Genomic DNA, 20,983 nt, shown 5'->3' with positions numbered 1-20,983 from the left:
CCCTTTAATTTCAATAGCAATGGGAAATCAGGCCTCAGGCTCAAAACTTTCAGCAAATGAAAATATCGGACTGGAATTTAATATTTTTTATTTCCATGGGTTTAGTGTTTATCATTGCCTTCTGTTTATGGCTGGCTAGAGTGGATTTTTGACTAAGGGGGTCCTCTAAACTTTGTTCTTAAAATAAATTTCTCTGTGGGGTGTCTGGGTGGCTCAGCTGATTGAGCATCCGACTCTTGGTTTCAGCTCAGGTCGTGATCTCAGGGTTGCGAGATCAAGCCCCGTGTCGGGCTCTGCACTGAGCATGGAGCCTGCTTAGGATTCTCTCTCTCTCCCTCTCCCCTGTCCCCTGCTCTCCCTCTCTCTCTAAAAAGAAAGAAAAGAAAGTTTTCATAAAGAAATAATTGAGTAAATAAGGGGTGAAGAGGTGTGGGGAGACTTCCACTCCATTCCAGTCTTCTGCCCTCTTGCTCTCCGGTGAAGGGATCCCCAGGAGATCAAGCGGTCAGCCACACACCTCTCCTGGCACCCTGATGGCAACAGAAAGTTGGCGGTGGCATATTCTTGCCTGAATTTTCAACGGGCGCCTGAGGGCATGAGCCACGAATCGTACATCTGGGACCTGGGTGAGGAGCAGAGCGGTCCGGGTGGCCGGGAAAGCTGAGGGGGCAGGGGAGAGGCTTGCAGAGCACAGGAGTGGAAGGTAGAAGCCACAGGCGGGGGGGGATTCTCACAGGGCTGGTCCCTCATAGGGAGGGACCAAGGACCCCAGGAAGCCGCTCATCCCTTCCCTGTCTGGGTTCAAGCACAGCCAAATGGGAACCATATCAGAAGCAGGGAATTCCCTTCATTTCCAGATCCTTGATCAGGGCATTCAAGACCAGACCCCACCAAATCCCAGTTCAGACAGACTCACCGCTGTCCCAACTTTCCTGGCATTTGTCCTTCACCCATGGCCCGGAGGGGCAGTGTGTCCACTTGGGAGCACACACCCTTGTTGACAGAAGCACTCACTCTAAGAGCGAGAGCCTGGCAGGGAGCCGGCGATGGGGCTGCATGCTGTCAGATGTCCCTTCACTGTCACCAGTGTGAAAATAAACATTAGCCATTACGAGTAGGTGTATGTGCCAAGCTCAGAACTGAGCACATGATGCTCTTGAGCAGCCCAACAAATGCTTACAGCAACCCTGGGGGGTGGACTCCATCATTAGCCCCCCTATAGAGACAAAGAAACTGACTTGGGGAAGTCAGGGAGAGTTGGCTTTATGTAAAAACCTTGTGGTCTAACCTGGTTTCCTACCAAACCCGAAAAATGGACACACACACACACACACACACACACACACACATTCCTGATTACCAGAAATAAAACCACTAGAAGAGCCCCTAGGGTAAAGAGTGCTAGATTCTGGTCACCAAGGCCTAGAGGTTGCAGCCTGGAGAAAGACAGGAGGGGCTTCCAGGCTTCCCCTGACCCCCAACCCCCGCCACTTCCCACCGCCTACCTCTAGAAGGGTTAAACTGTTTGACCCTGTCCTTTGCTTTCTAAACCCAGTGGGACCATTTTTTGTTTGTTTGTTTTATAGAAAACCCCAACAGGCCTGAAATTGTCCTGAAGCCATCTTCTTCTCTTGTCACCTTGGAGTACAACCCCAAAGATTCCCACGTGCTTCTGGGAGGCTGCTACAATGGGCAGCTTGGTAAGCAGGGGCCCGGGGCTTCAGCGGGAGCCTGCCCAGCCCCCGCCGCTGTCCACCAGGCCCACATGCCTGCCCGGGCCTCCCGCGGGGCACAAAGGGAGGTGGGGACTTCCCACAGCGGATGAACTCCAGACATCCGGGCAAGTCGGATTTTGCTGATAGCTCAGCTGCATCTCCAGTTGTAATAGTTCAAGTCAGTCTGAAACCAGTTCAGAATAAAAAGTTTTAAGAAAATTATAGGTCAAGTATAAAGTCAAGGAGCATTTACTGCCCACCTGCCTCCAGTTGGGATAGAGTACCTGGGGGCAAAGGGATAATGAGACCCGTGAGGAGCTCCGTCTCCGGAGAGGCAGGTGGAGACTCCTGTACAGAAATGGATGTGAGCAATTCCTGCCATGCACAATGAGTGGGGACGTGTTCCCTCCTCCTTTGATGATCGGGAGCATTTGGTACTAATTCTTTAAATGTTCAGTAGAATTCACCAGGGAGGCCATCTGGTCCTTCCCTATTGGAAGTTAAAAATTGCTAGTGCAACCTCTTTTTTAAAAAAATTTATTTATTTAGAGAACACAAGCTGGAGGGGAGGGAGGGAGAGGGAGAGAGAGAATCTCAAGGAGACTCTGCACCGAGCACAGGGCCAACCCAGGGCTTGATCTCACGACCCTGAGATCATGACCTGAGCCGAAATCAAGAGTCGGAGGCTAAGTCGACTGAGCCACCCAAGTGCCCCTCTAATGCAACCTCTTTATTTGTTCTAGATTGCTTCATACTTTCTATGTCTTCTTGAATCAGTTTTGGTAGTTCCATTCCCCTCTCTTTCTGTTTCTCAGACAGATCATCTCGATGACCTACCTCCAGCTCAGGGGGTCTTCTGCCTGCTCAAGTACGTTGCCCTGCACTGAATTTTCATTTCAGTGAACATATTTTTCAACTCCAGAATTTCTATTTTGTTCTTCCTTTTAAAAATAATTCCTGTCTCTTGGGGCGCCTGGGTGGCTCAGTCAGTGAAGTGTCCACCTCTTGATTTCAGCTCAGGTCATGATCTCAGGGTCGTGGGATTGAGCCCCACATTAGGCTCCATGCTGAGCATGGAGTCTTCTTGGATTCTCTCTCTCCCTCTGCCCCTCCCCTGCTCATGCTCTCTCTCTCTGATAATAATAATAATAATTCCTGTCTCCTTATTGATATTTTTTATTTAACAAGGTATCACTCTCATACTTTACTTCTTTAGATACGGTTCCCTGTAGTTCTTTGAACATCTTTAAAATCAGTGACGTAAAGTCTTTGTCCAGTAAGTTCAACAGCTGGGCTTCCTTGGGGTCAGTCTCTGTTTATTGCCTTTTAGCCTGTGTATAGGCCGTATTTTCTCATTTCTTTGTGTATCTTGTAACATTTTTGTTGGAAATTGCTCTCTTTACATAATATAAAGTGACAGCTTTGGAAATCAGATGCTTATACTTGCACAGGGTTTGTTTTTGTTGCTATTTGTTGGAGTGGTTCATTTCTTCAGTGAATTTCCTGAACCAATTCTGTGAAGTCTGTACCCTATCGTGTGTGGCCGCCACAGTCTCTGCTTGGTTCGCTTAGTGGCTGGACAGGGATTTCCTTAAGCACCTGCAGCCAACCAGTCTTTGCTGAGAACCCATGGGTGCCTGTTTGAGCATGCCTGCAACACTCAGCCAGGCAGCTTGTCAGCCCCACCTGAGCCTCTGCGCAGAGCCTCGGGGTCAGCCAGAGGCAGGGGCTTAGGACCTCCTCTATTCTTTCCTGAGCATGTGCACGGTTCTGGGCACGCACACAGCCCCACCCAGGCCGGTGGAATATGTCGGAGCTTTTCAAAGCCCTGATGGACATCTTGTTCTCCAGGTTTGCCTTTTAAGCTTTGTAGTTAGTTTGCTATTTGCCCACCTGTTACCCACCACTTCAGGAAGCTGCACAGTTAATCAGTTGCCTATAATTATCATCATTTTCAAGAGTTGCCTCCATAATAAGACTTTTTTTTTCACTCAGCAAGCTCCAAGTCAGGCCACATTACCCCTCCTGTGGCTGCCAGGCTGCAGGTTTTCACCAGGAAGATAAAATGTTATTATTTTTTTTTGGGGGGGGGCTGCCGTGGAACTTGGAGAGTGTGGGGTCTTAACTAAGGCAAGTTAAAAAAGCCACAAAACTCACTGTCCTTACTAACATTCAGCTTTCTCCTAAACACTCTCTGGATGATGGCAAGATTTTGGCTAATTCGTTCTGAAAAAGTTGGCTGACGATTGTTGCTGGTTTTCTCATTGCTTTTATGGAGGAGATTTTGAGGTCCTTAGTCTGCTGATTTTGCTGATGGAACACCTAGAAAACTGGTTTTTGGATCCCTGGAGAGCCTGGAAGGAAGCTGCCCACATGGGCCCTGCTCGCCTGCCCACCCTCCACCTCTGGCCCCCAGGCAGCAGACACTCAGCCTCCGTGGCTGCACCCCAGGCCTGACTTGACCTTGGGCTTGAAAAGGGCCCCCTACCCTCCTACCTTCACATGTTCTCTTCCTTCCCCTTCTTCCTCCCAGAGTAGGAGCCGGACGGCGGGGAAACTTCTTAGACACTCTTCTGAGGCCTCTGACCCTCTTTCTCAGACCTGCCACCTCCTCCCCGGGAACAGACACGGGTTCCCACAAGTCTCCTGCCAAATTACCTGGTGCCAGGGCTCTAGAAGATGAGCGGAGCCACTGTGCATAATTTATTCAGGAGTCTTGCCTTGCTCATTATTCATAACCCCTTTCAGGGCTTTTCACGCTAGATGAGAGCAGCTCTGGGGCTCGGCTGCTGGGGGAGCCCCCCTCCCGAGCGCTGCTCTGCCCAGGCAGAGCAAGCTTAGCTAAGAAAGCCCATATCTGGGCCAGGCCAGCCCAGGGGCAAATGCTTTGGACTTCGATTCCTGAAATCAAAACATGGATCATGTTTTTTGTTGCTTTCCTAGAAATAGCTCTGTGTAAGAGAGTGGGTCCTTGCTGCACACTCGTGGCAAAATGAGAACGAAATCTGTCAAGACAGGAACTAGAGAAGTTTTGAGGCTTTCTTGGTAAAGCAGCAGAGCTGAAGCCCCAGTAATGAGTGTGAGTAAAGGGTCTGTGAGCTGCATTCCCATCTCCCAGCGGGGACAGCCAAGGTGCAGAGGATAAAAGGGAAGGAGTTTATGTAGCAGGAGAGATTTGCCTCAGTGTTCTTACTTTCAGGAGCCTTTCTCTGGGGTGGAGACACTCTTCTCTCTGGCTGGCCCACCACCCCCATCCTAGGCTCATCTTCAGTCCGTGCTCCTTCTCACTCCTTCCAGGAAGCTTGCCCTGACCACCCCCACGTGTCCCTCACCAGAGCAATCCCAGCACGAGCTCTGCTTGCCCGTCCCCCTTCCTGCCTCTCAGGGACAGGGACGCTCTTATTCCCAGAGGCTTCCCGAGGGTCTAGTGTAGTGCTCAACACATGGTAGGGGCTCAGCAGAAATGAGTGAAGCTTGCATTCTGGGAGTCTTCCCACAGAGATTGTGTGGGAACTTCAGGGGTCGGTAGGAAACTCAGGCAGGTTGGGAACGAGCCCTGATTCTAAAAAACCACACACCTGCCAAACCAAGAGAAGCAGCATCCCTCCGTCGCCTGCTCCCTGCACCAGGGAAGGGAGCCTGGACTTCCATTCACCTTTCCCTTATTTTCCCCCCGCTAGCCTGTTGGGACACCCGCAAGGGCAGCCTGGTGGCGGAGCTGTCCACCATTGAGTTCAGCCATCGAGACCCTGTGTATGGTTCCATCTGGCTGCAATCGAAGACGGGCACTGAGTGCTTCTCGGCATCCACAGACGGGCAGGTACCGGCCAGCCACTGTGGAGGGCAGGGTTGTGGGGAACAGTGACACTTCCCTGGTTCCCCTTCAGAATCCCCGGGAGAACGTTTCCTTTTTGCATTTTATTTTAAAACTGAGGAGTAGGTAATACGTGCACATGGAACAAAATCCAAAAGGTACACAAAGGCAGACAGGGAAACACCTTCCTCCCACATCTGCCCACAAGCCTCCCAGCCCCCCTCCCCATAGGCGCCCACCTGCATCAGCTTCTTACGGCTGCCTTCAGGGATAGTCTCCGTATACAGGAGCAAATACATCCGTCTTTTTCACTCCCTTTCTGCACACCTTACACCTAGGTAAATATCTGCACTTGATATTTTCATTTAGTATATCTTGAAGATGGTTTCATATTTCATAAAACACTGCCCTGTGCCTGTCAAGAACTGCATTAGGGGGGCGCCTGGGTGGCTCAGTCGCTTAAGCGTCCGACTCTTGATCTCAGTTCAGGTCTTGATCTCAGGGTCATGAGTTTGAGCCCTGCGTGGGGCTCCACACTGGGCATGGAGCCTACTTAAAAAAAATAAAAATAAAAAGAACTGCATTGGGTAAGCCATAATTTATTTAAATGGATCTCAATAGGTTGTCATTCTAAGAATAATGTTGCAAGCAGTGTATTTGTATATGGGTTTTTGCACACGTGTGAAGGCACATCTATACCATACGGTGGAATTTCTGGATCAAAGCATATGGGGCATATACAACATTGCTATATATTGCCATATTGTGGGGAGGCTTTAAGAGTTCAGATTCCAGAGCCCACATTTGGCGATTTTGATGCAGTAGGCCTGGAGCGAGGCCCCAGCATCTGGATTTTATGAAGCTTGCCCATAACCCTAGTGATCGGCCAGGTTTGAGACCGTGGGCCAGAGCAGTGGTTCTCCAAAGTGTGTTTGTCGTGCAGGTCACTGGGCACCTCTAACACCCACCCCTTTGGCTCCAGTGATTGGCCCCAGGCGGGTGGTGGGGGTAAGGAAGGCAAAAGCCAGGAGAATCGAAGGACCTCCAGTCTCACAGTTGCCCCGTCCTACCATCAGGTCATGTGGTGGGATATCCGAAAGATGAGCGAACCCACCGAGGTGGTGATCCTGGACATTACCAGAAAGGAGCAGTTGGAGAGCGCCTTGGGGGCCATCTCCCTGGAGTTCGAGTCTACTTTGGTGAGTGTCCCCAGCTCTCCCTTTGCCAGCTTTCCATCGCTGGGGCAGCCAGAGCCGAGGGCAGGGCAGGCCAGGACTACAAAGTGCACCAGGCAGCTCCTGGTGGAGGGCCAGCCCCACTGCGGTCCTCCTGGACGTGTGTGGTGTTTCCAAGGACTCTCCAGCAGGGGACAGCAGAGCTGCTTGCAGAAAGAAGCCGCCCCATCTCCTTCCCACAGTCACCGCTTGGCTAGTGGCTGCGCTGAGCAGAAGGCAAGCTTTTGCAGAGGACAGGATTCCGGAAAGGCCCCATTCTGTGGGAAGAGCCCTGCCCAGGACCAACATGGAGAGGCCAGGCTCTGTCCCTGCCTCGTGTGGGTCGCTTCGCTTTCTGAAGGGCAGGAAGAGATGTTGGAGAAGAAAATGAGGTCAGAGGAGGCTCCTTGGAAAACCCAGAGCACAGGCACAGTTAGAGCATTTAGCGACGGGAAGGAACAGTAAAGAAATATCGAAGCTGAGCAGTAATGTGAATGTGCCAGAGGACGGAAGCTTCTAGAAGCAGCAAATGAAGACACCCTCCCTCCAAAGCAAAAAAACAACTTTCCCAGATGACTCTTGCCTTGGGCTGGTTCCTGGTTTATGTCTCGCTGAAGCCCAGGCCTGACTCCTCTCCCCTCCACCCCCCCCACCCCTCCCTGGGGAATTATCCCTTGTTTGCTTTCAGGTCATGTGACATCATTCCCGGGCCCTTGGGAGGTGGAGGTGCCCTGGCCTCACCCCTGTGCTGGGAGTCCTCACTGAAGGCTGGGGAACCAATGCTGGTGACGTGAGGTGGAAGACAATCGAACTGGCCCTCACCCCTGGGCGTGGTAGTCAGGGTGGAGAGGACGCAGAGAAGCATTCTGTCCTGAAATCAGGGACGACTAGGGCAGGTGCTGGATGTGGTCACCGTGCCGCCACTAGTCCCCGGCTCTCCCACACCCGTGACTGAGCGCAGGCTGTGTGCTGGACACTAGTAACTGTCTTGCGTGATGAGCTTGCGTAATCCCACACGACCATCTTGTGAGGTGATGTTATTATCCCTACTTTCCAGCTAAACAGATGAACCTTAGTGTGGTAAGTCGTGCTCTCTAGAACACGGGGCGACCGGGGCTCACACCCAGGACTCCGACTCCAGGCCCAGGCTCGCCAGGCCAACCCCCCCAAGAAGTCTGAGGCTGGAGGAGGCTGGAGGCATGGCGGGCCCTCCGGATCTGGGTATTTCTGCCTGTTACTAGCTTGCAGGAGCCCTGCGGTTTACTTCGTCACTCACCCACTCTTCTGGGCCTTTCAAGCTGTGTCTCTTCACTTTTCTTTGACCCCCAACCTGGAGTCCAGTTGTTTCTTTTCTTTCTTTTTTTTTTTTTAAGATTTTATTTATTTATTTATTTGAGAGGGAGAGAGAGAGAGTGCGCGCATGTGCACGTGAGTGGAAGAAAAGCAAAGGGAGAGAGAGAGAGAGAGAATCTCAAGCAGACTCCCCGTTGAGCACGGAGCCCCATGCGGGACTCGATCTCACGACCCTGAGATCATGACCTGAGCCGAAATCAAGAGTTGGACACTCAACTGAGCCCCCCGGGCGCCCCTGTGCTTCTTTTGTAAAGCCATTTCTTTCCTTTCTAAAGCCAAATGATATTCCACTGTATGTACAGAGCACATTTTGTGCATCCCTCCAATGTCACTGGGGTTGGGACGCTTGAGTTGCTTTTACCTCTTCGCTACTGTGAACAAAGCTGCCATGAACAGGGGTGTACAGCACGGCCCAGTTTTGCGGAGAGTGGCTGGAGGCTGGGTGAGGGGCTTTCTAGGCTCATGCTTTACACTATTTATTCTTTCAGTCATTCACTTTATCTGTAAACACTCAGGATCTTTATGGCTAAATGTCTAGTGGACACAATTGTGCTATGTGAAGAGGTGTTCATCATGAGGCTGCTTCTGAGTCTCTCCAGGGACTAGAAGAGTCAAGAGTGCTTCATTAAGATGGGGCCCTTGAGCAGGTTCTAGAGGCGGGTGGGGTCTGATGAAGCCAGGACAGGCGGGGGCAGCTCCTTAGGAAGGGCTGGGGAACAGCCTGAGCGGAGGCTTAAACCAAAGGCCCTCCCAGCACCGTCGGACCCCTCCGCCCTGGCCCCAGAAGGCTGCTCGCCATGACAGTGAAGCCCCGAGCTGATGTTTCATGGCACCTTCCACTCCTGTGTCGCCCCCTCCACAGCCAACCAAGTTCATGGTGGGCACCGAGCAGGGCATTGTCATCTCTTGCAACCGCAAGGCCAAGACGTCAGCTGAGAAGATCGTGTGCACCTTCCCAGGCCACCATGGCCCCATCTATGCCCTGCAGAGAAATCCGTTCTACCCGAAGAACTTCCTGACTGTCGGTGACTGGACCACCCGCATCTGGTCCGAGGACAGCCGGGAGTCGTCCATCATGTGGACCAAGTAAGAAGGAGGGTGGGAGGGACAGAGGGGGCCAGCCCAGGAGTGCCCTGAGCCTCCATGTGTCCACCCATAAAATGGAGAGAACACCCCTCCACACCCACCTGAGCTTGTGCTAGGAGCCGCCTAATCCAGCCACTTCACGAAGGAATGTGCTTCAAACAGCTTGGGCTGGTAAGAATAACAGGCTTGGGTTAATTTTCATGACCTCAGGACAACCCTACAAGGAGGTAGCATTGAGCCTCTTGTCCCTCATTGTCTGTGTCGGGGGACAGGGCCACGAGGAAGCAAAGCCATTTGCTCCTGGTCCCTCAGCTGGTAGGAGCTGAGGTGGGATTTGAACCCAGGAAGCTTGGATTAAGAATCCGGGCACCTCAGCAGGATGGCTTGGTGGGTCTCCTCTCTTGTGAGGGTGGACATATAGGAGCAGAGAGGGACAGAGCTGTGAGCTCTGTCGTTGGATCAGAGAAGCTTGTGGATTCACCCAGTCTGCCCAGAGAAGAGCCCAAGTGGTGCATGAGACAGACCCTCAGCGTGGTCCCACTGCCCCTGGGTGAGCCGGGGAGAGCCACATCCATAGACATGTCGCAATGTAGGCAGGGCCAAGAGACCAGAGCAGAGGCATGAGGTGGGGGGACAGGTGCCCCCTCAGTCTTCATGTGTGTCGATCTGGGGTTCCTTTCCAGCTCACGCAGTCACAGGTCCTGCAGTCTTGGAGCCACTGTGGACCCGAACGGGCATCTTCTCTTCCAGTGGTTCCCAAATCTGGGTGCATCAGGATCTCCTGGGAGGAGTTGTTTGTTTTTTTGTTTTTGTTTTTGTTTTTTTTTAATCCAGACTCCAGGGCTGCTGTATTGGATCTTGCATTTGACCCAGGAATGGGCATGTTAAGGATTTCCCCGGGGGCTTTATGATTCAGCCTGTCTTTGCTTTTGGAGCAAAAATCTGGTCCAATCTCCCTATTCTACAGGGTAGAGAGGGAGGCCCAGAGGGTAGCGCTTTGTTCCAGGTCCCATGGTGACTTAGAGGGCTCCACACCACCTACCCAGGTTCTGACTCTTTTGTCATATATATGTATACATATATATATATACACATATATATATATATTCAACCATTTTATCGAGGTGTCATTGACATTGAAAAGGCTGTACATACTTAATGCATACAGCTCTATGAGTTTGGGGATAAGTTACACCTGTGAAACCATGACTGCCATCAAAGCCATAAACATACCCATCACCTCTCTCCTACCCCCTTTATTATAATTATTCTTGTGGGGGGTGGTTAAGAACACTTAACATGAGATCTACCCTCTTGGCAAATTTTACTATTTGGTACAGTTTTGTTAGCTAGAGGCCCTACTAGATCATACTAGATCTCCAGAACTTATTTATTTTGCATAAATGAAGGTTTGTACCCTTGGACCATCCCCTTCCTGTTTTTCCCCTCCCCCCAGCCCCTGGCAACCAGTGTTCTACTCTCTGCTGCTGTGAGCCTGACTTTTTTAGATTCCACATGTAAGTGAGATCATGCAGTATTAGTCTTTCTGGGTCTGGCTCATTTCACTCAGCCCAGCATCCTCCAGGTCCATCCACGTTGCTGCAAATGGCAGGATCTCCTTTTTTAAGGCTGAATAATATCCCATTGACTCTACAGACCATATTTCCTTTATTCATTCACCTGCTGATGGACATTTAGGTTGTTTCCATCTCTTGGCTATTGTCAGTAATGATGCAGTGAACATGGGGGTGCAGGTATCTCTTTGAGATTCTGATTTTAATTTCTTTGGATAAATATCCAGAAGTGGGATTGCTGGATCATAGGGTAGTTCTATTTTTAATTTTTTGAGGCAGTCCATACTGTTTTCCACAGTGGCTGCACTAGTTTGCATTCCCACCAACCGTGCACGAGGATTCGCTTTTCTCACCAACACTGTTTCTTGTTTTTTTGATGATGGCCATTCTAACAGGTGTGAGGAGCTGTCTCCTTGTGTGTGTGGTTTTGTTTTTCTTTTTTTAAATCTCACTGTGCTTTTGATTTGCATTTCCCTGATAATGAGTGATGGTGAGCACCTTTTCAATAACCCATTAGTCATCTGTATGTCCTCTTTGGAGAATTACCTTGTCAAGCTCATTGCCCATTTTTTAATTGGGTTATTTGGGTTTTTTTCTATTAAGTTTTTTGGTATGAGTTCCTTATATATTTGGGATATTAACCCTTTATTGCATATATGATTTGCAAATATTTTCTCCCATTCCATAAGTTGCTTTGTCATTTTTTTTTGGCTTTGCTGTGCAGAAGCTCTTTACGTTGATATACCCCACTTGTTTATTTTTGCTTCTGTTGCTTGTGCTTCTGGAGTTATATCCAAGAAATGGCTGCCAAAGCCAATGTCAAGGAGCTTTTCCCCTCTATTTCTTTCCAGGAATTTTATGATTTCAGGTCCTTTGTTTAAGTCTTTAATTCATTTTGAGTTGATATTTTCATATGGCGGAAGATAAGGGTCTGATTTCATTCCTCACAGCAGAAATCTTCGAAAATCTAGATCCCACCAAGTAGGAAGTATAGCACTCTTCCAATGTCAATACTAGGAACTTTTCTGGGCACACTTCCTCTGACTCCTTTTAGTGAGTCCCACAGCTGGAAGACTGGGCCCAGATCCAGCGGCATGCACCTGTTCCCTGGAGCCTGCTGTGGGAAAACACCAAGGGCCAGCCCCTCAGAAGGACCAGAGCCTTTTTTTTTTTTAAGATTTATTTATTTATTTATTTATTTGAGAGCGAGTGCAAGCCGGGGGAGGGGCAGAGGGAGCAGGAGACAAGCAGACTCCCTGCTGAACGCAGAGTCCAACATGGGGCTCAATCCCAGTACCCTGAGATCATAACCTGAGCCGAAATCAAGAGTCGGATGCTTAACCAACTGAGCCACCCAGGCCCCCAGGACCAGAGCCTTTAAAATGCAGACCGTGGGGCGCCTGGGTGGCTCAGTCAGTTAAGCGTCTGCCTTCAGCTCAGGTCGTGATCCCAGAGTCCTGGGATCGAGCCCCGCATCGGGCTCCCTGCGCCGCAGGAAGCCTGCTTCTCCCTCTCCCACTCCCCCTGCTTGTGTTCCCTCTCTCGCTGTGTCTCTCTCTGTCAAATAAATAAATTTAAAAAAATAATAATAAAATAAAATGCAGACTGTGAACTGCTGGTAAGCAAGTTGGCATGGCTAGAAGTCAGACACAAGAAAGAACTTCCTGCCCAGCAATGAGACCCTGGCGTCCGGCGGGCCTGGATGAGCAGAGCCGTGGCTCAGCGGCTTCTCTGTCCTTCCCAACCACAGTGGTCCTTGACCAGTGACCCCTTGGTGCCCCACAGGTACCACATGGCTTACCTCACCGACGGCGCCTGGAGCCCAGTGAGGCCGGCGGTTTTCTTCACCACCAAAATGGACGGGACCCTGGACATCTGGGACTTTGTGTTCAAGCAGTGTGACCCTGCCCTCAGCCTGAAGGTCATATATATCCCCCTCCCCACGCATCCTGGCCCTCAGGGTCTGGTGGCCCAGCAGAATCACCTGGGGGAAATTTAGAAAGAAAAGAGAAGCAGAAAGCCTGGTCTCTCCCCCTGCCAGACCTACTCCTCCGGCAGCCCTGGCGTGGGTTCCTGGCAGCTGACCCTTCCAGCCTAAGCTAAGGTCATATTTGCACGGCTGGAGCCGAGCCCTGCTGGCTTGGGCCATGGAAGGGCATGGAGTTTGGGACACAGCAGGATGGCCCGGGGGGGCTGGACTGAGGGGGTGGAGGGTGGGGGATGGATTGAGGGGGTGGAAGATGAACGAAGGGGGCAAAGGGTGTCGACAGCCAATCTCAGAGTGTGACCTTCATTTTGTGGGTCAGGGGAGTCACCGAGGGTGTTTGAACACAGAGTTTGGCCAAGTGCCCACCTCCCCGGGGGCCAGATCGTCAACAAGTCTCTCCTCCCCAACCGGGTCCAACAGGTGTGTGACGAGGCCCTGTTCTGCCTCCGGGTGCAGGACAACGGGTGTTTCATCGCCTGCGGTTCTCAGCTGGGGACCACCACGCTGCTGGAGGTCTCCAATGGGCTGTGCACGCTCCAGAGGAACGAGAAGAACACAGCTTCTTCAGTAAGTGTCCAGTGCTGCCCGGCCCGGGGCAGAGCATGCTAGCCAGAGAAGAACGTCAGGCCCTCCCTTTTGCCTCCTGGGAAATGCATGGACTTTTGGGGAGGTGGCGTGGTGTCCCCAAAATGAGCAGGTAAGTGGGGTCAGGAGTGTCTGAACCCACCCTGGCTTACCCACGCGGTGGTGCAGCTGCCTTGGGCAAGTCACCTCACCCCCCGGGCTTGTCACGGTCAAAGTGGTTTGATAGGTCAGTTTGTCTGGCTTCACAGTTGACATCTCTTTGAAGCAGACCCTGTCAAACAAAGGCTCAGAGATGCCATTAGAGAAGACAGAGGGAAGGCGGGGATCCTGGGGAAGGGGGCTGGGAGGCTGAGATCCATCCCTACACCCCCCAGCCCGCCCCCCCCCCGGCGGACCCCTGCTGCCTCTCCCCAGCACCGTGAGCACACCAGGGAACTGAAGGCCTGGTGCTGAGGCCCTGGGCCAGCCCCCTGGCTCTGCTGGGATTGTGGGCCGGCCCCCCAGCAGGTGCGCCCCTGGGCCCAGGGCCCCACAGTGCTCAGCTGTACGTGCGTTCTTCAGGCTGTTGTCTCTGTTCTGGGAACCCCTCGGAACTGGGTGACTGGGCAGTTCCGCTCCTGCCTCCCGACCTCAATGTCCAGCCCTCCTTTCTTGCCGTTAGCGCTGAGAACAGACCCCTTTGGGGCTGCACTGAGCAAAGAGACGTCAGCCCGGCCCCACGCTGGGAGCCGGCCGCCGGCCGCCGCCCTCCTCCCACAGCCTCCCTGTCCCCGTGTGCCCCAGATATTTGAGCGGGAGACCCGGCGGGAGAAGATTCTGGAGGCCAGGCACCGGGAGATGCGGCTGAAGGAGAAGGGCAAGGTGGAGGGCAAGGACGATGACCAGAGGGAGGAGGAGACCACCCTCAACCTTGAGGAGCTGGTCACCAAGGCCGAGGAGGAGTTCTTCGACATCATCTTTGAGGAGCTGAAGAAGAAGGAGGCGGAAGCCATGAAGAAGAAGCCGAAGCCTGTAGGGTCCCAAGCAGGGGGCACCGGGTGGGGAGGGGGAGTCAGGGGGCGGGGAAGCCCCAGGCCTGGGTTCTTCCTGCTCTCTGACCTCCTGGGTGACCTCGGGCAAGTGGCCTCAGCAGGTGGACCTTAACTTGTCCATCCAGCAAGTGGGAGGAGTGACTCCCTTCTTCCTGAGGAATCTTAAGTGTCCCAGGGGACTGCCCCGCTTTCGAGAAGTGGGTGGTGGGCTCCTGGGTGCTGACGGAGCGGACGGGCTGGTGGAAGACAGGCCGGCCCATGGAGGGGATAAACTTGTCCCATCTCGTGAGCTCTCCCCGCTCCATCTCCCTCCACTGGGGCTGGGGCCTGGCTGTGATGTCTGCTGCTTCTTTTGCATTTGGAAGCGCGTGGATATGAGAGGCTTTATTCTCACACTGTCTGTGTGGCAAGGTGGGGGCACAGACCCTCCTCCGCTTATGGCCGAGGCGAGACTGGAGTCCCAGCTTTCAGACCCTCTCCGCCTCCAGAAGGCAGTGTTGACAATGGCCACTTTCTGTGGCTTGGTGCTGGGGGTCCGCCCAAAGGTGCTCCTCCCGCTGCTCGAACACTGCACTTGGAGAAGCTGGGCCTCAGAAGGCAGTGCGGTGCACAGAACAACCTCGCTTCTGCCTGCCTTTCTCTTAAGTTTTCTGCAGCTGGCCAGAAATTCTGGGTTCAGGGCTGAGAAAGCAGTGCGGGGTCCTTATGCCCATTATTTGTAATCCGGGTCACAGCCCTGCGAGGAATCAGGTCCCCTGTGAGGGGACCAAAGAGACTCAGGAGGAGCTAGCCCGAGGTCACCCGGGAAGCAAAGCGACAGAAGTAGGACTTGTACCCGAGTCTGTCAGATGCCCTAGGCCGTGCCCACCATCCGCACCCGCTGGCTCTGAGCACCGACTAGATCCTCGAGGCCAGGAGCTGGTAGCGGTCTCCCGAGTACCTGGCAACCCAGGCCTCCACCAGCGGGCTGCTTTGGCCTCAGGGGATTAACTTCCCAGAGTGCAGGGGAGGCCTGCCCCCCGTCAATGATTCTGCACTGTTTCTGCAGAAACATCAGGATCTGGAGACAGATGAGGAGGTGGAAGGAGAAGACCAAGGGGAGGAAGAAGGTGACCATGCCGAGACTCCGACCTAGAAGGGTCAGGTCGGCCTTGCCGCGGACCCACTTGCTCTGCACCTCTGTTTCCCACCTCCTGGTACGGCGCTGGCTTCGCAAGTGGGCGCTGAGCACCCCCCTTAAAGTGTCAGCAGAGGTAGGGCTGGGCGAGCAGAGGGTCCCTGACCCGACCCGATGCCCCACAAAGGGCTGGCCTCCACTGACTCACTGAGCCCAGTCCCAAGGGACCCGTTGGAGGGAGGGAAGGGGCAGGGCTCATGCCCCAGCTGGGGACCCCTCCTCTCAGCCAGCCGAGCACACCCCGCCATTCAGCCTGGCCCTGCGTGTTCCCTTGGGTTCAGCTTCCCCAGGGCTTTTCGGGCAATCATTTTCCTGCAAAGCCTGCAGAGCCTCCAACTGGACTTGCCTCAGCCTTGGCGGGGCCTCAGAAAGACCGGTGCGCGGGGAGAGGGGCTTCTCCTCCTCCCATCCTGACCCTCCCCTCCACATTACAACTCAGAGACACAGTCCGTCCGCTTCTAAAATGTCTCTGGGCAAACCCCCACCCCGACCCCCAGGCACTTTTACCTCTGAGAGGAGATGCACGAACGAGGTTGATTATTCTTGTACGCCTGCAAGCTTTCTGCTCTCTTAATTCTTACAAAATTCAATTAATAATAATGGTGCTAACACTGAGTGCTTATTGTACATCCTGTGCCGAGAGCTTTCCGTGTTATCTAATTCTCTGTGCAGAATCTCTGGAAGGTTTGTTCTCTGATTGTCCTTACTCTCCAGAGGAACAGTCGGATTCCGGGAGAAATGTGGGGCCTGGCCCGGGTCACAGAGCTAGCGCAGGGCAGAGCGGGGACAGGAGTCCAGACAGCTCCGTCTCCGCCCGGCACAGCGGGCACCCGCAGGGCCCCTGGGGACACCAGGAACTGTGGTGCAGCAGAGCACTCCGCGACCATTACCAGAGACATCCGTAGCCAGGAGGGCACCTCAGAACCAGCTTTTGCACCTGAAGTTCCCCAACCACCATTCATTCTGTGGGTGTCGGACGGTGCTAACAGGGACCCAAAGTGCCCTGTAAAAAACTGCCCTTGTTAAGAATCTTACTGGGGAGGGACGCAGGGCCAGCCACCCTTTGTGACCAAAGGAAAAACAAACATTAAGTTGCCACTGTGGCCAGACCCTGATAGAATAATCCTCGTGGGACATATTTATCGAATGCCTGATCTTCGCAACAGCCCCAGAAGGAGCGCTGTCCCCATCTTCAATCCCCAAGTCACCGAGGCGCCAGGTGAGGCACAGAGAGAGGGAGCAATGCCCGAATCCCAGGAAGAAGAGTGGGCCGGCCGAGTTTCTGCCCCCTGCCCGGCATTGCCATCCGAGCAGAGGGCGCCCACACACCTCGTGTCTCGCTCTGTACCATCTCCTGTGACAGGTGCCTCACTGTGTGAGGACACGGGAAGCCTGGAGAGCAGTGGTTTCAAATGGGGGTGATTTTGCCCCCAACAGGACATTTGGCAATGTCTGGGCACATTTCGGACTGACGTAACTAACTGGTGGAGGGGTGCACCTGGCTTCCGGTGGGTAGACAGAGGCCAGGGATGTTTTCCAACATCTTGCTGTGCACAGGACAGGCCTCACTGCAGAGAATGATCCGGCCCAAATGTCAATAGTGCTGAGTTTGAGAAACCCTGACTTAGAGGAAAAAAATTTATCCAAATGAAATGTCCAGGGAGAAAGTCACAACTCCCTGTCACATCAGCCCAGGCACACTGCCAACCCCTTGATGAGTGGCTGGGACAAGGAGCTCCAAGGGAGAACATTCTTTTATGTAATAGGATTTGGGCCTTTGGCCTGTGCTTGCAAAGGTGGACCACCGCCTGGGGCCTAAAAACACCTTAGCTGTGGGTACAGAGAGCACCCTGAGGCAGCGATGGTATTTGGGGAGTGGGCATGGCCGAGGACAGGACAGCCACCAACATCACTGGGCAGAGGGCAGTGGGAACTTTGTGGAGGTGATGCCCAGCCCTGCCTGTCCTCACGGCCATGAACTTTACCTCCTCGTAAACCAGCCTCACCCAGAACCCATTGCTTAGTCTCTTGCAAGGGGAGCAACACGAAACCACAAAGCATCACTGGACAACCAGAGGCTGCTGGAAAAACCCATCTCCATGGGCACAGAATGCAAAACGTCGTTGACGGGCCCGGGTGCAGGAAGTGGGGAAGGGCGGCCAGACTCCAGGGTCCATGGCACAGTGAAGTCCCTCCCGTCAGTCGGTACACACCTGTGCTCCTTCTCTGGGTCCTGTTCTGCTCAGCTGATGTGATTGATAGATACACCGCTTAGCTGATGATGCTCCGGCCCGCAGCTGTGACAGCCCAGCAGGCTACAGGGGACGGCACTGTCCCACTTTCGCTTCTGACTACTATGGGGTATGATGGGCCCCCTCACCCTTCATTAGAGGCCCCTGGGGTGACACTGACTGTCAGGCGAGGCAAAGGTGACTACTGGTCACCCCCAGGGTCAGACCAGCACCCCCTTTGGCTCTTCCCTGGCTCTCAGAACCAGAGACCGAGCAGCTGGCACCTCCATGTGCTAAGGGCCTACGGGATGGAAACAACACGGTGGACAGAGGCAGGGCTCTATGGAGCTCACCGGCAGGCGGAAAGGGCTGGGCTCCGAGTTCTGCACCCAGCACCGTGCTGGGTACCAACCACAGAGCGGCGAGCAAGCCAACGCCGACTCTGCTCTCCGGGAGCCCGTATGTCCACGGGAGAGACAAGAGCGGACAGGTACACAGGGAAATATAGAAACATGGTTGCACAGAGTGACATCTTCCAGGAAGTACAGGGTGCTCTGAGGGGGATGAGAGAGGGAAGGACTTCTTAAGAGGAAAACCCTCGGGCGCCTGGGCGGCTCAGTCGTTAAGCGTCTGCCTTCGGCTCAGGTCATGATCCCAGGGTCCTGGGATCGAGCCCCGCATCGGGCTCCCTGCTCGGCAGGAAGCCCGCTTCTCCCTCTCTCACTCCCCCTGCTTGTGTTCCTGCTCTCGTCATCTCTCTCTCTGTCAAATAAATAAATAAAAATCTTTAAAAAAAAAAAAAAAGAAGAAGAAGAAAACCCTCGGTGGATGTCTTGTTTCCCAGGGGCCCTTTCATTTCCCCTCCCGAGCTAGAATTAGCCACGGCCCCTCACAAGCAGGGGCGGACTTCGGTCCCTTGGGCCCCAGAGGGTCACAGGGCTTTAGAAAGTGCTCAGGGCTCATCGAAACCAGTGGATTCCAGCTGCAGGAGGGTTTGGAGGGAGGAGGAGAATGTCACAGATCTCTGATTGAAAATACGGTTGCTTCGTGGAAATAATGGCCATGGATGACATCACCATTCAAGAGAGCAGCAATGGCCCCCTCAGAGGGGAGCTTTTGCCCACTGGAAGCTTCAGGTATATGAATGAAGATCTCAAAAGCTCAGAAAAGCCAGAAAAGGGGGAAAGGACATATGAGTTTTGAAGAAGCCATTTGTCTGTGCTGCCAGCCAGACAAGCAAGTGAAAGACAGACCTCCAGGACAGACAGACAGACGAGAACAAAGCCAGGGACGACTGAAGGGAGCAGCCCATCCAGAAGGCTGTCCAAGATTGAGCATGGCCAGAACAGGGGTGGGACGAGGGGACGGGCCAAAGATGAGCCAGGGAAGGCCAGGACTCCAGGCGAAGGGGCATGCTCCGTGTGGAAGGCCTTGGGGAGCCATGGTGGGATCTCAAGTGAGGTAATGACGCCAATCTATCTTTTAGAACGATGATGGTGGATTGGAAGGCAGAGAGACCATGCAGGCTGCTATGGCCATCCAGAGGGGACACTGGGAGGTGCCAGCCTGTGGGCAGTGGCAGAGGGGATGCAGAGGAGGGACAGAAGCAACGGGAGTGGATGCGTGATCAGATCAGGGCAATACCTAGTGTGTGGAGGGTACGTACTGAGCTCTCACCAAGGGCCTGGCCCCTGTCCTTGTGGAGCTTCCTCTGATGGGTCTTTAAGGGCTTAAGTCGGAGCTTTGTGGAGGAGAAGAGGGGTCAGATATGGAGGGCGAACAGAAATTTGACGGAGTCAGAAAGGGTGCACTGGGCAGAGGGACCCCTGTGCGCGAAGGAGGACCCGGCACCAGCGTGGGTTTGGGAACAAACAAGCAGTCAGCGCGGGTGGGAACCTGCGTGTGTGGAGCGGATCAGGGTGATGAGGCTGGGAGCCGGAGGGAGGAGCTGTAGAGAGAGAGGTAGTTGTATTTGCTTATGCATTAGAGAGCAGGGAAGACCGTGGGCAGGGGGCACAGCAAGGGGCCGTGTTCTGCTCAGGTGAGGAGAGGTAAAAGCAGGAGCCGGGGGTGTGGATGGAGAGGAGAAACACCTGCAGAAGCGGAGTCCCCAGGATCTGAATAGAGAGGGTGAGGGGAAAGGGGGCGTGAATGGTGGCTTAGCAGAAACACAGAAGGCAAGTGGAGGACTCAGTTTGAGAACGGAGACAACGTTGTGACGAGTCTCTAAGTAAGATGGGCTGTGGCCTCCTGCTCAGAAGCTTCTCCTATTTTTATACCTCCATGAGCCATCCTGGGTGGGATTCATGCAAGTGAAGGAACAGAAAAGAAAGAAAAAAGAGCTATAGGCCAAATGACTGGGGGTCTCCTGTGGCTGATCCAAATAGATTAGATTCAGGGTCTGGTACGCAAGCCAGGAGGGTGGTTTCTATCCACAGAAAGCATCTTCAGACTTAACCTGATTTTCGCTGCAGCACGCCCATTTGCAAGCCAGCCAGCCTTGGTGTGCAGCCTTGGGGGCAGCCTGGGCCAGAGAACAGGACAAAACCTTAGGGGACCGTCGTCCCCCCCCCGCCCCCGCCCCCGCCCCAATGCAGGAGTGTTTGGTTTCCACCAAGCTTCACTTGGTTTATGTATGTATCCAATCCAAGGCCACGGGTGGCTTCCTGCCACTGTTTATTAATAACTACACCTAACACTAGCTCCTCCGGGGCAGCCGGGGAAGCCAGTCCCAGGCTGGCATCATGCTCTGCCCCTGGATGTGTGCCAGGCTGTCTGAGACAGCCCTGGGGGAATAAACGGCTGGCTCTTCTTTACCCAGCTCCCTCCATGGGAAGAGATCCCCCATGTGCTTCCCTCTCGAAGTCCTTGCAGGGGGCCTGCCTGGCTCAGCTTCCCCCCTGGCGGGTGCAGGACAACACAAGGAAGACGGACCATCAGGACCAGGAGGAGCTCCACCACCACCATGGGGAAACCAAGGCCCAGAGCAGGGACCGGAAACACTGGCTCCCGGTGGTTCAGCAAGTTGGATGCACATTCGAGCCCTGAGCCCTGTTTTCCTAGGGCCTCCTGAGGCCAGGAACCCAGCCACCGTGCTCCTCCAGTGTGTAATTGCTGTCAGGCTCCCCAGCAGTATAGACCTCAGCGTTCAACCTGCACTTTCCGGCTCGGGGCTGTGGCTCTTTCAACCAGCAGGGAGTCAGCAGGGCACACAGA

At 53.6% G+C, this 20,983-nt stretch overlaps 1 protein-coding gene across 3 annotated transcripts in view; it reads left to right on the top strand.

Annotated features, from left to right (window-relative positions):
- Positions 1-18,526, top strand: part of DNAI2 (dynein axonemal intermediate chain 2) — a 29,319-nt gene extending 10,793 nt beyond the window's left edge. For 2 of the 3 annotated variants that reach the window (XM_081804572.1, XM_081804573.1), the window contains exons 5-13: positions 484-626; positions 1,587-1,700; positions 5,396-5,535; positions 6,606-6,728; positions 8,959-9,182; positions 12,542-12,677; positions 13,164-13,310; positions 14,112-14,339; positions 15,408-18,526. In XM_081804572.1, the coding sequence (XP_081660698.1) occupies positions 484-626; positions 1,587-1,700; positions 5,396-5,535; positions 6,606-6,728; positions 8,959-9,182; positions 12,542-12,677; positions 13,164-13,310; positions 14,112-14,339; positions 15,408-15,494 (1,342 nt within the window). In that variant the 3' untranslated portion in view covers positions 15,495-18,526. The remainder of the gene's footprint in view (positions 1-483; positions 627-1,586; positions 1,701-5,395; positions 5,536-6,605; positions 6,729-8,958; positions 9,183-12,541; positions 12,678-13,163; positions 13,311-14,111; positions 14,340-15,407) is intronic. The other variant, XM_081804574.1, reaches the window with a different exon arrangement.
- The last annotated feature ends 2,457 nt before the right edge of the window (positions 18,527-20,983 follow it).

Source organism: Leptonychotes weddellii, chromosome 15 (genome assembly GCF_054177405.1).
Source record: "Leptonychotes weddellii isolate Sample4059 chromosome 15, ASM5417740v2, whole genome shotgun sequence".
Classification (NCBI taxonomy): Eukaryota; Metazoa; Chordata; class Mammalia; order Carnivora; family Phocidae; genus Leptonychotes; species Leptonychotes weddellii.
The sequence above is the reverse complement of the archived record's forward strand: the minus strand, read 5'-3'. Positions and strand labels throughout refer to the sequence as shown.